At 36.4% G+C, this 18147-nt stretch overlaps 1 protein-coding gene across 2 annotated transcripts in view; it reads left to right on the forward strand.

The window, feature by feature from the left end:
• The window catches only part of LOC129271801 (uncharacterized), a 90092-nt gene extending 78086 nt beyond the window's left edge, over window positions 1-12006 (forward strand). For both annotated transcript variants that reach the window (XM_064106825.1, XM_064106826.1), the window contains 3 exons: window positions 291-574; window positions 7261-7327; window positions 8109-12006. In XM_064106825.1, coding sequence (XP_063962895.1) covers window positions 291-574; window positions 7261-7327; window positions 8109-8697 — 940 coding nt within the window. In that variant the 3' untranslated portion in view covers window positions 8698-12006. The remainder of the gene's footprint in view (window positions 1-290; window positions 575-7260; window positions 7328-8108) is intronic.
• Window positions 12007-18147: the final 6141 nt, after the last annotated feature.

The following is an 18147-nucleotide window of genomic DNA, read 5'->3' on the forward strand; positions in this document are numbered from 1 at the left end:
CAGTAGTAGCAGACATAGCATTTAGCTGTTCAACATTTTCGTATGCTTATGTATTTGATTTATTTTCTTTGTATATACCTACCTGTGCTATTTATATCATGAATGTACATATTTTGATGCTTTTTATGGAAAAAATGAACGAATTGAATTGAATGGTAGAAGAAATAATGAGTTAATCCATTAACAACTGGAACCTGGTGGCCCATAGGCAAAGTCTACTCTGACAGTATGAGAATGACAAAATTTAGGATTCAACAGGTTGAATAACACTGTTTTGTGCTTTATTCTAGAAAACTTCGCGATCGTAAGCCCAACCAGATCCTGCTGTCCCTGTCCGCATCCCTGCTGTGTCTTTACATCGTCTTCCTCGTCATGATATCGGTCGATACGGAACGAGGGGTGGAAGAAATACCCCCTCTACCCTGCTGTATTCTTGCCGGTTTCCTCCATTATTTCACCCTGACATCCCTTTTCTGGATGGCCGTGGAGGGCTACAACATGTACATCCTTTTTGTACGTGTTCTCAATACGCATTTCCCTCGTTTCTTAAGGAAGGCATCGTTGTTTGCTTGGGGTAAGATTTTAGCCATTTTCTAATAACTGAATGACTGCTATAAATTGAGTAGGGAGAAAGCTATGTACACTGTTAAGATACATAATATTAAAATGAGATGAAAAGTTAAAATCTCCCTCGCTTCTTAAAGAAGGCATCGTTGTTTACGTTTTGTTTAAATTTCTGAATGACTTGAACAATTAGTGAGGAGAAACTATATGTACAAGTACTTAATAGATTGGAGCATCAACTTTTTTGAGGTAATTTTATCCCAAAATGATATAGCGAAACAGCAAAACAATTCCATATAATGTCAGTCACCAATCAGTCAGTCCGTTATGTAATTTGGTTTAGCCCAGACTACGGGGGATTAACCGTGCACCACTAGCGTACCTAAGGGGGGGGGGGAGGGGGGGGCAGACTCCCCCCCCCCCCCGACGAGTCACAACTGATGCAGGGGACGTACCCCTGCTCCCCTGACGAGTCACAACTGATCCAGGGGACGTCCTCCCCCTTTTGAGAAGCAAAATTAATAATTTGTAATGCAAAATTGCAATGAAAACAGACGTGAAGACCTGTTTTATTTTTTGCTTGTCAATTTTTTTTTCTGGTACGAAATCCCCTTTTATTTGCGGTTGAAGACCTTTTTATTTTTTTTTGCTTGTCAAATTTTTTCGCGGACGGAATATCCTCCAAAAAATGTGCCCCCCTTTTCGAAAAACCTGGGTACGCCGTGTTACAACCGATAATGTCGCAGCAACGCATAATGTCGCAGCAACGCATTATGTCGCAGATTGCGACATTATGCCAAGAGCGTCCGACGCATAATGTCGCAGTCAACGCATAATGTCGTAGTTTTTCTAACGCATAACGTCACATGTCGCAACGCATAATGTCGCAGCGGTATTTTCTTCAGGACTCGAGCTACATATAAGATATGAATATGCTTTCACTAAGTATTTTGAGACACAAACTGAATACTTTATGGCCAAAAAAAGAAACAAGCTCGCTTTACATTTTAAAAAATGGAGATTTGAGCTTTGAAGAAGTTCACTTGTAAAACACGTTGCATTTTTTTTTATACCCCGTAAGTACAGGTTAATATTTTGCCACGGCTCATTACCTGATATAATGATTGTACGTATGTGTTCAGACTCTAATTGTTTTAGTTTGTTCTGGATGATGTTACTTGTCACTTTTTTTTTCTTTTTTCTTTATCAATTTTGTTGTTTTATTTTTGTTTGTTTACGATCATGTCTAATTGTGTAAATATTGTGATTTCCTGTAATTGATTGTTTATGAAAACAATAAAAACATAATAAAAAAAAAAAAAAGTATTTTGAGACACGAGAAAGAGAATTTGGAAATCAGGATTACTCTTTGTATGGACATATCGGTTTTGCCATTTCGTCTACTGCCTTTTCCCCACTATCGCATGGTCTGATATCATTTCGTCTACCATTAGTTAGTCAACAACTATCAACATAGTCCAATAACCATTTCGTCTAATTACCATCTCGTCTAATAGCCAGTTGGTCTACTAGCCGTTTTGTTTATTATCATTTAGTCTAATTGTATTTTTTTCCAATTGGTCCAATATCCACTTTGTCCAACCCAATATCACCACGTCTATTACCTTTTGGTCTAATAGCCAATTGGTCTAATAACCACTTGGTGTACTCTCATTTCGTCCATGTTCCATTTGGTCTGACTTCAGTTGGTTCCCTATCACTTTGCCTAAACCCATTTCGGCTAACAATCATTTGGTATCGTTGCCATGGGTCCAATCACCAATAAGTCCAATCACCGGGATTTTATTCAGGACTCGAGTTACATAACTACACAATTGACGGCAGCGCGAGCCGAGAAAAATAGATTTCGGATCTAAGAACAGGACACTGGCTTTTAATGTTTTGTAAATCGTATCTCGGTATCTTCCTACATTAATGTTAATAATGCGAGCAGAAGTTTTTGTATATTCTAATCTGAAACTGGATAATTCCAGCACGTTATAAATATATAGAACAAGCTGCGTATCTCAATAAACTTGGGTGCTGAGTGCGCGTTTTTTTTTAGATTTAGACCTCGAATTTAGGCAGTTTGAATACATGTTTTAATCATTTCATTTTATTTCCGTTTCACATTGTTGTATATAATGAACATATCATAAAAATAAAGAATATAACAAAACATAACATCTTATAAAACATAATAAGGCCTATACATTTGATAAACACAATAACATTAAGCTGCCTTAAATAATTTTTTTTTTGTATTTTAGAGTAAAACGGAGGGGCTGCCGAAAATAAGCAATGCTTGTATGTGAGGCCAGCCCCAAAACTTAGTTTCATTACTTAATTTTACGCAAATGCATAAATATAACTTGTTAATAGTAAAAACAATAATAGTAATAATTATCGATGTACACTTTGCAAAGCAAATCAGAACTGAAAAAGCATAAAAATATAAAGCGAGAGCGAAGCGCGAGCTAAAAATACTTCATATTTCATTTTATTTCCGTTTCACATTGTTGTATATAATGAACATATCATAAAAATAAAGAATATAACAAAACATAACATCTTATAAAACATAATAAGGCCTATACATTTGATAAACACAATAACATTAAGCTGCCTTAAATGATTTTTTTTTTGTATTTTAGAGTAAAACGGAGGGGCTGCCGAAAATAAGCAATGCTTGTATGTGAGGCCAGCCCCAAAACTTAGTTTCATTACTTAATTTTACGCAAATGCATAAATATAACTTGTTAATAGTAAAAACAATAATAGTAATAATTATCGATGTACACTTTGCAAAGCAAATCAGAACTGAAAAAGCATAAAAATATAAAGCGAGAGCGAAGCGCGAGCTAAAAATACTTCATATTTCAGTCCGAAAAGGGGTAAATTTAAGCACTTTTTTTTTTTTTTTTTAAAGCAGTATTTCTGCATTTATTAATAAATCAAAATTACAAATTTATAACAATGATATAAAATCAAACATACATACTGATCAAGTTACAAAGGTGACAATTATATAGTAGTTAAGTAGATATATAGACATAATATTCATGTAAACAATAACAAATGAATTTAAATGCAGAGGCCAGCTATCGTAAGCTGAAAGCTTGAAATAATAGCAGCCAGGGGAAAAGAGGCTACATGGAAACCATAATAAAAATACCGGGTCTTTATTATTTAAAAGTGATGTCACTTATATTGCTTAAAATATAATAAAAGGAAAGGGGGGGAAGTGAGTGCAAGTGAGTGCGAGTGCAGGTGAGAATTTATAAGTATTTAGATAAAAGGTACCTCTTTAGTGAAGCTTTAAATGATATAAGAGATGCAGCTTGTTTGATATCATTCGGAAGGTTGTTCCAAACATCCGGGCCGTGATGCCGTATTGTTTTGTGAGCAATTATTAGTTTTGGGTTTGTTAAATGAAAGTCAGATGAATGTCGAGTAGGGTATGAATGAATGTCTCTATTATAGACAAAAATATTTCGAAAGGGTGTTGGTATAGTGTTGGTGGAAAATTTGTACATAAAAATAGCAGTTTGATAAGTGTGAATATCGTAGATCTTCAATGTTTTAAAATCATGAAATATAGGATCAGTATGAGCGAGATAATGGGAGTGATGACAAATGCGAAGTGCTTTCTTTTGAAGGCGCAATATTGAATCGATTTTGATTTTGTTACTATTTCCCCATACAATATTACAATAAGATATATGCGATAAGATAAATGAGTTATAGAGCATAAGTAACGATCTTTGAGAGATATAATATTTTAATTTATACAAAATGCCTATGCCTCTTCCTGCCATCATGCTTATATTACGAATGTGACTACTCCAAGTTATGTTAGCATCGATCACTACACCTAAAAATTTAGTTTCTTGTTTTTCATTAATGGGTATATCATTGATATAAATATTATCGCGAAATATATGTTTAGAATTAATGTGTTTGAAGTACATGAAATTTGTTTTATCTATGTTAAGTGAAAGTTTGTTTGATTTAAACCATATTGATAATTTCTTTAATTCTTGATTGAGAGTTGCAACAAGTATGTTTAAGTTGTGGTGTGAATAAAATATGTTGGTGTCATCTGCGAATAAAACATATGTAAGTAAGGGTGATGTGTTCACAATGTCGTTCATATATATTAAAAATAATAAAGGTCCCAGGATTGAACCCTGTGGTACTCCACATATTACGGGGCATATATTAGATGATTTGGATTTAAAATTAACATATTGGCGTCTATTAGCTAAATAATCTTTAAACCAAGATAGTACGATCCCTCTGATTCCATATGTCTTTAGTTTACTTAGTAATATGCGATGGTCCATTGTATCGAACGCCTTCGATAAATCCACTATGCATGAAAATTCTGAAGTGGATGTGGATGCGAGCGCGAAGCGAAGCGCGAGCGAAAATTTTTGCCTATATAGTACATGGTGATTTTTTTTTACCTGGTTGCTAAGAAAGCGTGAATGCTTGTAAGCAAGCAACCAGAGAACCGACGGCTTAAGGTCCTCTCCAAGGGACCTGGTAGGCATAATTACTATTATGCCTTACCAAGGGACACTAACGCACCAATTAGGAATCAAATGCATGTCACCGGAATCAGAAACCCCCGTTTTACCGACTGAGCTATCGCGCCTCTTTTGAGACATGAAATATTTCTTTTTATTTTCCAAGTCTTCACCTCACCCTATTTTATTCACTCTTCTGTCTCCTCTTATTTTTCCTCATTTCCCTCCTCTCTTTCCCCGTTTTTTATCTTTTCTTTCGTTCCCCTAATTATGCGGTGGCGGGCAGGGGGAGCCGGGCTGAACCACAAATCAGGAGTAGTACTGCAACAAGTCGGCAATGATACATAGAGTCACCGTATAGAGGTCTAGTGCCAGTAGACCATTATGGTTATAAGATGAAATGAATATGCCTATCGGACGAAATGATGATTGGACGAGATGGTGATTGGACCCATGGCAACGATACCAAATGATTGTTAGCCGAAATGGGTTTAGGCAAAGTGATAGCGAACCAACTGAAGTCAGACCAAATGGAACATGGACGAAATGAGAGTAGACCAAATGGTTATTAGACCAATTGGCTATTAGGGCAAAAGGTAATAGACGTGGTGTTATTGGACAAAGTGGATATAGGACCAATTGAAAAAAATACAATTAGACTAAATGATAATAAACAAAACGGCTAGTAGACCAACTGGCTATTAGACGAAATGGTTATTGGACTATGTTGATAGTTGTTGACTAACTAATGGTAGACGAAATTATATCAGACCATGCGATAGTGGGGAAAAGGCAGTAGACGAAATGGCAATAAACCGATAAATATCCATACAATGAGTAATCCTGATTTCCAAATCACTTAATTCTCTTTCTCGTGTCTCAAAATACTTAGTGAAAGCATATTTTATATCTTATCTGTAGCTCGAGTCCTGAAGAAAATACCGCTGCGACATTATGCGTTGCGACATGTGACATTATGCGTTGACACTTTGCTGCGACATTATGCGTTGCGACATGTGACGTTATGCGTTAAAAAAACTACGACATTATGCGTTGACTGCGACATTATGCGTCGGACGCTCTTGGCATAATGTCGCAATCTGCGACATTATGCGTTGCTGCGACATTATCGGTTGTAACACGCCGCTGCCGTGCACTCGCATAAATCACCCTCGCCCCTCCAACACTTTGCTCTATTCAGTGTATCCTCCTCCCTCTATACCCAACCCTCCTACTCTCCTCCACCACTTGTTTCTTCCATGTCTTCTTCAGTCGCCCCCTTCCCTTCTGTCTAGTTACCTTAAAGGACAAGTCCACCCCAACAAAAAGTTGATTCGAATAAAAAGAGAAAAATCCAACAAGCATAACATTGAAAATTTCATCAAAATTGGATGTAAGATAAGAAAGTTATGACATTTTAAAGTATTGCTTAATTTCACAAAACAGTTATATGCACATCCTGGTGGGTATGCAAATGAGGAGACTGATGACGTCATCCACTCTTTCTTTTGTATTTTATTATATGAAATAGGGATTATTCTATTTTTCTCCTCATTGTCGAGTGAAACAATGATTAATTCCTCCTTGAACATATGGAATGAGCATTGTTTTATACTATATCCTTTGTTCCTTATTGTCAAATTTATAAAAAAATGAAATATTGTATTAAGTGTCATAACTTTCTTATTTTACATCCGATTTTGATGAAATTTTCAGCGTTTTGCTGGTGTGATTTGTCTCTTTTTATTCAAATTAACATTTTTCTGGGGTGGACTTGACCTTTAAGCTCTTCAAGCGTCCTTCTCAAAACATGACCGGTATCCCTCCTCAACACATGCCCATACGAACGTAATCAGTTCACCTTCGCCATCTGATCCACCGTCTCTTTTATTACCCCAACATCAGCATCAACACCTCTTTTCTCTGTCAGCTTCACACCACACCACACATCGCTCTCTCTCAGTCTTCAAAATGCCCATCTTACAAAACGACCATGGCTTAAGAAGTAAAAATGCCCGAGGTCTTCTCAACACCCCTTCAGGTTACCTCAACAGGTTACCAAGATGAGTGGTAAAAGGGAGATTAATTATCTGTAGTTATATACCACTTATTTAAAAAAATCAAATAGATTAATTTCACTTTTGCTTGTTTTGCTTGGATACAGGGACCCCTATGTTGATAGTTGGAATCACAGGAGGGGCATCGAGGCAATATTACGTACAGACGGACTTGTAAGTAATAATTATATATTTTCGAAGTTTGCATAAAAATAGAACAGGTGAAGAAACATTCTAAAAAGGAGAAATTTTTCATCTCTTTTTGTTTGCCACTCTCTGTTTTTCTGTTTCTTTCTCTCGTAACTTTGCTTTAAGACTTGATAATTAAAAACCTGTAATGGGCCGAGGAATATATTTAGGATATTTGTTTCCAAATTAATTTTTTGTTCCACAATCATTTTTGTATACTCTTTATCTCTAACGGATCTAATCAATCAACAGCGGCGTTATGAGCCAAACATTTGAAGAGACAAGATATGGCGTATGAGGCGAAATTTCTAAGAAGCTGCGGGCGATGGGATCAAGCAAATTATGATTTTGTTTTTTAATTCATAAATCTAATTTTAGTTTTGAAATAACAATCCAGAAAAATATATTATGATATTCCATCATATTCCCTTTTCTTTCTTTATCTTCCTTCTTGGTCATGAAACTTTTATTTTTTAGGGGGGGGGGGGGCATGACCCTCCAAGCCCCCTCCTATCTGTACGCTAGTGTAAACCATTGCAAAGTTAACGTTGAAGCCTTACTCCCGAATGGTGTAGGTCTACCGCGCCAATGCATCATCGTGTCAATCCATTGGTGGTCAACCTATTGAACATGTATGCGTATTTCTTCAAAACAAAAAAAATTATCTCGCATGTACATTTATCATCATCACATCACTATATTCGTGATAAATCTATAGCAAAATACTTATGACAATGTTTTTTATTAATATAATATTTTTATTCAGTTGCTTTCTCCGATTCTGGCCTCTAATTGGTGGACTTCTGATTCCAATTGGCTTGATCATGATCTTCAACTTCGTTATCTTCGTCCGCGTCATCCTGAGGCTAAACAAAACCATTAAAGGGAAGCAACTTGATAAGACGGAGAAGCGCCAACGCCTGCGAAGATTCCAGAATGCAGTGTGCATCCTTGTCCTCATGGGGCTGACGTGGGCTGTGGGTTACCTGAGCATCATCCAGCCTGCCGCTGAGGTTGTTCAGGGAGTCTTCACCATCCTCAACTCTTTGCAGGGCTACTTCATTTTCATGCTCTACTGCGTCCGCCAGCCTCAGGTTCGCCGCGCATGGCGCTCGCAGTTCAGCTGTTGCTTGCCCAAGTCCTTCGGCGCGTCGAGCGCCTTCACATCAGCTTCCGGACAGACAAACTCCACGTCCAAGAACAGCTCTGCGAGGCTCATGGCTCAGAGAAACCAGCAGAATAGGTTGTTGGCAAACTCTGAATCCAATGGTTTCCGACCAGAGACAATAATGCGTACACCACCTGAGAGACTGCCTAGATCAGCTGCCTATAATAACGAAGGCGGCGACTGGTGATTGAAAAGTGTTTTTAATCTTGCTTAATTTTTTTTGTTATACATGTAGAATAGTGATTTACATCTTACTCAGAGAATTTACATAGCTATCCTATATTCCGGCACATTGTCAATGAGCGACATACAGTGAGCAAGGTGAACATAATTCTTCTGTTTTGAAGCTGTTCCATGTACTAAAGCCTGTGGAGAGAACTAAACGAACAAATTTCGCTGTTTTCGAAGGATTCCAGAACGGCTCCAAAGCAGCTTTACAAAGGGAGAGAAAAAGGGGCCACAAAAAGACTGCAAAACATTTGTACAAAGCGAGAGAAAGGGGCTAAAAAGTGGCCACAAAATGGCTACAAAATGGCAAGTTTTTACCGCTTTTTCAGAAGTCATGCTCATTTTTCTTTTACGTCGGGGTATGCTTCACCTTGTTGACAGGTTCAGTAACCGACTGAGTCATACCAAACACTTATGAAAATTGGACCTTCTGTATTTTAGCTAGTTACTCTTCATGTAGATTCGAGAAGAGTCGTAGTGATGCCAATTGGCTGTAAGGGCAGTTTCATGAGTTATACATGTAGATACCATGGACGAATAAAACGTCATTGAAATTATTCATATTTCAAAGTAGTTATGTCATGCGCAACAATAATGTACAAATAGCGAATAGGCATGAGTGCGATGGTGCAAGATTTTGCATGCGGTGAAAGAAAGATGCTCTATTCAACGAGGCGTTAGCCGAGTTGAATAGGGCGTCTCTTTCTTTCACCGAATGCAAAATCTTGCACCATTGCACGAATAAGACTATTCGCTATTTGTGTTTTACAACGCCTCGGAAGTTAGCGAAAATATGTAAAAACAAGAGTTTTCCCCTGCAGTAATCTATGAAAAGGGAGCAAAAAATGAAAGCGAAAAGCAAAATCCCACAAGCGCACATGACATTGGGCAGCAATGCGCATTGAGCCAGCAGGCTTATACGCGTATCGCACCTTCATTTTACTGAGCGCAATGAATTAAATCGTATTGTGACGTCACCTCCTAAAGCCGTGCAATGGTACATTTTGGATGGTACGTCTTGTGTGCAACGGTACGAATGTTTGACATTCAGCCTCTCATTTGCTCGCGTACAACAAGCTAAGCAGGCGTTGTACAAATATCACTAGCAATATTGCTTATAAAATATATAAAGCTTGTGAAATTCGTCTAAACTAGCTCTTTGTGAATATGTTGGTACAATGTTGTAGTCCATGTTCCCTTTGCTGAAAAGAAAATTATATTGTGCTTATATCATTGTAAAAAATACCTGCTGAACATGCTCTTATATCGTATTTCGCAGCTGTAACATGTATTCGATCTTATTGCTTATGATTTATTTCCTTAAAAGCATTCATGCCTTTGAAATATTCCAGTCTCATGTATTTTCATGTTTTGCATTGAATTGATTTTAGATTGTGATTTTACCTGGGAATTGGATCTTCGTTTGAGTTAACTGATAGTGCAGAATATTTTTTTCTGTGAGCTTCGTAAAATCAAATCGTCATTATTATTGGTCATCTTCTTTAATGTATTGTAATCCGCAATTCCTTATGTATATCCTTACACATGTATCTTCCTTTTGATTTCCTTTTGTTTGGTCAATGATGTTCATTGTAGACCAGTAAACAAAGAAACATTAATCAAATATTAAAGTTTCCATCAGCTTAAATTGAGTAAAATGAATAGAACAAAAATCAATATTGTATTGAAAATTTCAAGAATATCAGATGAAAATTGAATAATGACGTTTCCATTTTCGTTTATTTTCATACAAGAGTGATTTGCAATTGATAATCATCATGACAGATTACATAGTCTTGTGAAATATACTCTGAAGTTACACAACGAAGTCATGCTCACCAAATATGCATTTTAATGCACCGCTTGAACATCCTTTAGATAATAATAATCTGAGGAATCATTTATTTGTCACAAATGAAACTATTATGTTAATACTTACCACCTGTAAAAAAAAAAACAATGTAAAGCAGTTCATATATAGGTAGATCTCATCAGTAGATTGTACCTAAGTGGTAAACGGGACTTGCTATTGAAATTTATGGTTATCTTACAATTTGGATAAACGGGAGAAAAAATCAATTGAAAACATATTAGCAACGGATAGATTTATTGGGACTCTATAATGGGGTGTTGCAATAAACTTGCGATTGAACGCAAATCGAACGCAACTCCCAAAATTGAGCCGATTAAACGCAAATCTGCAATTGAACGCAAGTTACGTTCAATCCTGTTGCAAGAAGTAGTTGCGTTTGATCAATTGAACGTAGATCAAGCGCAAGCTTTGCAATTGATTGCAAATCGAACGTAACTTATGTGATATTTTAGAGGACGCGCTCGATTGCGCTCGATTTACGTTCAATTGATTGTCCATAGGCTTGTGTACTTATTCTGCCAATTTTTTTGTTGTTGTTGAAATCTTGAGTTAATTATACCAGTTTCAATTTCCCATAGGTTTTTTTCAAGAAAAACTTAAAATAACGTTATTTTCAACCTTCCTATGCCTCTACAGTAATTATGCCATTATTTTCACAAAACTTCACTACATTCTATCCTAATATAATTTCAAAGTGTGTCAATCACCAACAATATTCTGCTCTCGTTATCAGAGGTCATGAAATATTCAAATTGTGATTTCTGAAATAATTTGTATGAAGAAATATTGAAGAAATAATAACTCTCCATAGCCACAAAAGCCACTCTTTATTAAAACACTTCATGCACTGGCAAATGCTTATCAATATTTCTGAGGGTTTGCAGTAAATACAACTCAGATTTTTTTGGCAAGAGCACCAAATTGCTTCAATGCTTTCATTCATACATAGCATAATGAATAACATGCCCAATTAAGTTATTTTAAGTTTGATTTTCAAATTAAACATACATTCCAGGAGATTGCTACACTTCAAAATCTGAAGCTCTCTTGTTTCTCCTCTTTAATCATGAGATTGCATCACAGATATATATCACACTTGCATACAGGGATGAGGTCGAGGGTGATTCCTTAGAGTCATGAGGCAGCTTGAGAGAACTTCTCATAGATTCTGTACAGTGACTCGGACCGAGGCCAGTAAAATGTTGCCTCGAGGTCAGCATTAACTTCATCCCTGCTTGGAACTGAAAAGATCCATTGATCTGTGCACAAAAAAGAACACTGCTCAAGACATTCATTATTGATGGACCTTTTATTTTTATTTTTCATTGTTTCTTGCTCCCAAGGAATTACTTCTGAGATTCAGTTATACCAAATAAAATTTAATATCTTCATCAAGTGTTTCACCACCGAATGTCTTGTTTGAAATTGACGTGTCTCATGCAGAAGACCACAGTCCTTAGGGTTGGCATAAAGAATCCATAGAAGTCCAGTCAGGAAAGCCACAATCGTCTCTGCTTGAAGGAACAAATCTGGTTTCATGAAGCAGTCTAATTTGAGATGAATTTGGAGAACTCCATGGAGTAAATTTTTTTAAAGCAGCAACGCCCTCATTCTGAAATCTTCTCTTCCAATAATGATGTTACTACAGACAGGAGCAGCTCTGAATTAAGTTCTGATAATCAACCTGTTCATAAAACAAATATTAATAAGGAAATAATGCAAGCCCATAACCATACATAGCTTGGGTTAGTTCAAATTTTGTCCTTTCAGTGCAAGAACGCCCTTAGCAAAACATTTTTGTGCACCCCATCGGTGCAGAAATGCCCCTATGCCTGCTGGTAAGGGCGTTGTTTGCACCGACATGATGATATGATAGAGGGATAGTGGCTTACTCCTGAGACCATAGTAATTGGCAATTTGCCATGATGTAATCTAAAAAAGTGTGAACTGATTGTTTTCCCCCAAATAAATGAATCATGGAAATTAAATTATGCAATAAATTAAATCAATGAAAGCAAAATACACACTTCCATACAGTACACATTGGATGAGCACAACAACCCCCTCCCCCCAATCAATGGGGTGTCTTCATTGCTGAGAAGTCCAGTCAAGATAGGGATTTGTGTTTGCCTTTTTCATTTTGCATTATTCTTGGGTCAATGTGTACAGATTTCACCCCCATCCGCATTACGATCATGGTGAATTATTAATAATAATACAGTTTACAAGTAATACATGTAAACTGTATTGTAACCTACCATTTAAGAGTTGATAAAACGAATCAATCAGCTGGTTGCAATAACACACATTGTAGCAGACACAGTTATGGTAGTTCTGAGGTTTCTTGTTTATTCCAGACTTCTTTGTCATCATAACTGTAGTAAGCAATTAGAAGCAAAAAGCAAACAGATAAAACATGTTCATTAAATTAATATACAAGTTAAGCTCAGTTGCCAGTGTGTTAATCATTATATAAGTCCCAGGGTGTTTTGATTAAAGTCACTTCTGGCCTGGGGAGGGGCACTGTGGTTCCTCAGCCATGGGCGGCGCAATAAAAAAATTATAAAATCATACCTTTTGCTTTAATTTACTAAAAAAAGCTTCTAGTAGAATACTAAACTTTGGTGTACTTATCCCTTTCTAGAGCATTGCTAACAACTTTATTAAAAAAAAACCGGTATAAAAAAAATTCCTTTCATGTTTTTTTTTTAATATTTTTTCTGAACTTCTTAAATGTATTTCTTTAATTGTTATTTTTAAGACAAAGTTCATTAGTGACATTACCAATAAGAAAATTACCCAATTATGAATATTGACTTTTTACATGTAATCATGTTTTTGTCTGACATGTACTTAAACAAACACAATGTTGCAAAATTTCCTGACCCTGTACCTGGGAATTGCAAATTTGGTCTCAAAAGTTGCGTGAGACTTGAAAGTAAAACGTCAGTCAGTGGTGCGGTAATACAATTTTGATTGACAGATTTATTCTGAAAAATGTCAAGGGGGACCATATGCCCCCCCCCCGAGTATTGTGCTTGATGTAAAAGGATGTAAAAAAAAATCATGATTATGCATTCGATATTAATAATGATGCACCATATGAGACACCCTTTTACTGTAAGCAGCTGGAAAAGCATTGAAATCATCCATTAAACAATTTAAAGTGAAAAAAAAAATTGTCATCTACATTATATAGCACCTCATGTGATTGCATAAAAATCAAGTTAAGACTAGAGTCAGTTAAATAGTAGCACGGGGGGGGGGGGTACTCACGAAATAATGCATATGGGGATGTGCCGCTGGAATGGGTCGCCTTTTTGGAAGAAATCCATAAACATGGGATATGGTTTTATGCTGGAAAATCCCTAAACATGGCCCAATTTTTAGATACTGGCCTTAAACATGGGTCCATATTCTACTCCAATGTCTTAGGTGCAAATACAAAATTACCTTACATTTTGGGCGATAAGCTTTTTCTTTTTTTTTGCTTGTCAAGTTTTCCAGGCGAAAATGTGCCCCCCTCTTTTGGAAATCCTGGATCCGCCCCTGTAATGAATCCCTAATAATGGGTCCCTTTTTAGCCAAAATGACCTGTAAATATGGGTACGGGTTTCAAACCTTCAGCCGCACACCTTTGTCCAAACCAAATCTAAGTACCCCCCTCCCCGGCATAGTAGATCTACATATTGAATCTAAAAAATAGATGTATTTAGGCTTATATTTTTTTTATTTATTTGTGATGGATATTAAAAATGTGACTCATACGGCACATCATTACAAATCAACGACACAAATAGACTGTCCTTGCAAAGAACCTCTTGTGCAATCTGCCCGTAAGAAATTCTGAAAAGAGCCCCGGGCGGGCAACTCCCTATTCAATGTTAAAACGTCCCCAAGAATGAGGCAGATGTGGCCAATAGATTCTGAAAAGTAGTCAAATATATGTAGACCCCCTTTTTATACCTTTGTTTTTTTTTCTTGTCTGGCGAGATATGTGGAGTCTGGAGACCCCCCCCAAAAAAAACAAAAAATAATAATAATAATAATAAAAAAAAAAAAATAATAATAATTTTTTTTAAATCCTCCTAAGACAAAAGTCGAAAGTCGAAACAGCAAAATTTTCACTTTATCCCAGGCCAGGCCAAGGAAAGTCATAAAAAGGGAGGTTAACGTTAGACAGACTCTTAAAACCTTTAAAAGAGAGAGATAAATGGAGAGGATTTTTTTTCTTGTGGAAAAAATAGAAGGTAATGGAATTAAGTCTTTAATTTATATTTACTGGATGGCTATTCACCTGTAGTAAATTTGCCATGTACCTGTAGTACACTATTATATATGTATTAGTCTGTGTATTAGTCTATGTATTGATCTATGTTCATGTATATTAAGTATGTGTGTATAATATGTGTATGTGAGTAGCTCTGGCGTAAATCCCGGGGGGATGGGGGGATATATCCCCCCCCCCACTTTTCGAGGAGGGGGGGGGGATGGCTTGTACAAACACCCCCCCCCCACTTTTTACGAAAGAATTGAAAAAAAAATCACAAGAGATAATTGTTTTATTGGTGAAAATTCTTCCAAAAATACCGCTTAACAAATAAAATAATATTATTGAATCAAAAAATGCAAATAAAGAGCCAGTTCACCATTTCCAAACGAAATACTTATGTCCTTATTATAACATTGCAGAGAAACCCCCGTTTCTTCCAATTCATCAATGTTGGGGTCTTTGGGAAGGGATTAAGATGGAATGTCAAAAATTTGTTGAATGTAATCTCTAATAAAACCATTAAACCATCATGTGGTAAAAAAGATAATAATATTGGAGGGGTATTTGCCATATGGACATACAGTGGCGTAACTACGGGGGACATGGGGGGCACATCCCCCCCCCCCCCCCCATCGGCTGACCAAAAAAAAACGGGGAAAGGGGGAAAAGGAGAAAAGAGGGAGAAAGGAAGAGAAACGTAGTGGGAAAGAAGAAAATATCATTCATTAGAATGTTATATTATATTATAACTATGTTAAGTTACATTACATAAGAAACATTTTTATCATAACTTTATGAAACATAATTTGCCCAGGGCCTACGTCTTCATTGTTCCTGGTGCTCGCATTGTCTGTTTAACGAGATATATAATCCTGTTGTACTAAAACATTCCGTTTTCAAGTCAATATAAACCAAATATATTTCCTAGCACTTGAGTTATCATTGTTTTATGTAATGACATATGCTTCTTTTTCATGACTCAAAAGTGATTGCCCCATGTTAAGGTCTTCGTATATATGAAACATTTCCTGTCCGTGATAACGTTCGCATTAGTGGATTGGTGAGATATGTCTGCTCTTCATGAATTCCTAAAATCAGTCCTTAAAATGTCCCTTCTTCTGATCTGAATATCAAAAATTTTCAGCTCGCGCTTCGCGCTCGCACCATTTGGTTAATGAAATACGTATGGTCCTAGTTAATTCCTACAAAGAAACCTTAGAATGCCCCACTTCAGGTCTGAATTATCTAAGTTTTCAGCTCGCGCTCGCATTGTTAAGCGAGACAGGTACCTATCATGATTACACAAATTTGATTATAATGTCCCTTTTTAGGTGTGAAAATTAAAAAAATTCAGCTCGCGCTTCGCGCTCGCATTATTTGATCAGTGAGATACATATCCGTTTAATGACATTGTCCTTAAAATGTCTCTATTAGGTCACTCACTCAGTCATTCAAAAATTTTGCTGGTGCCCCCCCCCCCCCCCCCAATGCCGTGACCCACGGTCGCCACTGTGGACATATCAATGACAATTCCTTGCATATCTAAAAACATGATTGCAAAAAATGCCAAAATATTTCAGTCATCCCCCCCACCCATCAACACGGATTTACGCCAGTGGTGAGGAGCGCTCTGATTGGAGCAGCCATAATGTATGCTCCTGTATTCAATTGCCTGCTACGTGCGTGCGTCACACAGCACGCACACAAGTTGGTGCCTGGTGAGTATAGAGAGAGATTGGATCCACGTATGTTCACGGCCTCAACTCAGTGGAGCGCGCCATTCAAAGGCCTTCTCGCCTAGCCGTATTTTTAGCGACGTTCGTTAGCATCACTTTGCTCACTCTCTAAAATGTCTGCGACATTAAAATCCTAAAAACAATGGAATCGTTAAATTTTGGTGAGGCTATGAACGTTTATCATTTACGTTGACTATCAATGTACCAACATATACCAAATTTACAAGCAAGTGTGGGTAAGACTTCGAATTATCAGTCATTTCGATGCAATCCCAAAATTGATGAAAATATAACAGAAATTTGATATAGCATTGCAAAATCCTAATTTTCAAATCCCCTTAAATTTTAATTTTTTTCAAAAGCATGTTAGTACATTTCCTAGAATTTTTCATAACTGATAACGGTGGTGGATTATTGATTCCAGTTAATGGCAGGCATTTGAACTCAGGTAAATTTTTATTATATTTTTAAAAGAAAATCGTTAGATTCGAACAACTTACTAATAGCTCTCCGAAAGAAGGGTTATATTCTATTTTTTGTGTGTAAATGATACATGACGATAAACTTTACGAGTATATCAATGCATGTTAGATAACATTTTCCACGATAAGTTTCGTAATTGAGAGAAAAGTCAAGTTCATTCCTATCACGCGAGCCGCAGAATGATAAATTTTTGCGTGCGCACACGGGCTGATCGCCGTGTCTGCGGGGACTGATATCTAGTCCCATACTGGTGTAAGGTGGTATTTTCCACGTACCTTTTCCCTTTGTAATGACCACTTCGCACGTTAGTGCTTAATTTTGACACTTAATCTGTGAAATTAATGGTTTAACGATTTTGGAAAATGCTCGGAATATACCTGACACGTAAATGATTTCATTTTCGAGAATTTATTATTTCTTTCCTGAATTACCAAAAGTCAAATTTAGGTCAAGATTGCATATGTAACATACTCACATTGACTGTATACATAGCGCATATCTATTATAATTATATATATATATATATATATATATTTGTGTCTATTATTATATAAAATTGTAAATATATGTTATATATATAGAATCATATTGTATGCAAAAATCATGATGGGTGTCATGGTCTGAGTTTTCTTTGTGTATAACAAGCAAAATACTGCATGATTCCAATTTTATTTGAACATGTCATATGTATGCAATGGCAATTTTAATCAATCAGTTTCTAATTTTTCTTTTGTTTAGTCAGCGTTTATTCTTCAATGTGCAGAATTGATTTACAAGCGGTTTGTACACCGTGACCAAAGAGCTCATTCCTGGCATTTCGACTAAAGATGGATATGATACTTTATTAATCACGGTTATCCATTTTTAAAAACAATATTTATTTACTATACAGCCAACGAGATGACACAATTTATTTCTTTGACCATAAACTACATTATGAATGTCCCCGGACGGTCTTAAGATAAAAAAGAAATACATTTTTTTCGCAAACGAATATAGTTTATTAGTTGTAGCTGTAAAATAACGTTGTCTTCCTTTCCTCTT

The sequence above is a fragment of the Lytechinus pictus genome, chromosome 11 (genome assembly GCF_037042905.1).
Source record: "Lytechinus pictus isolate F3 Inbred chromosome 11, Lp3.0, whole genome shotgun sequence".
In the NCBI taxonomy this organism is placed as follows: domain Eukaryota; kingdom Metazoa; phylum Echinodermata; class Echinoidea; order Temnopleuroida; family Toxopneustidae; genus Lytechinus; species Lytechinus pictus.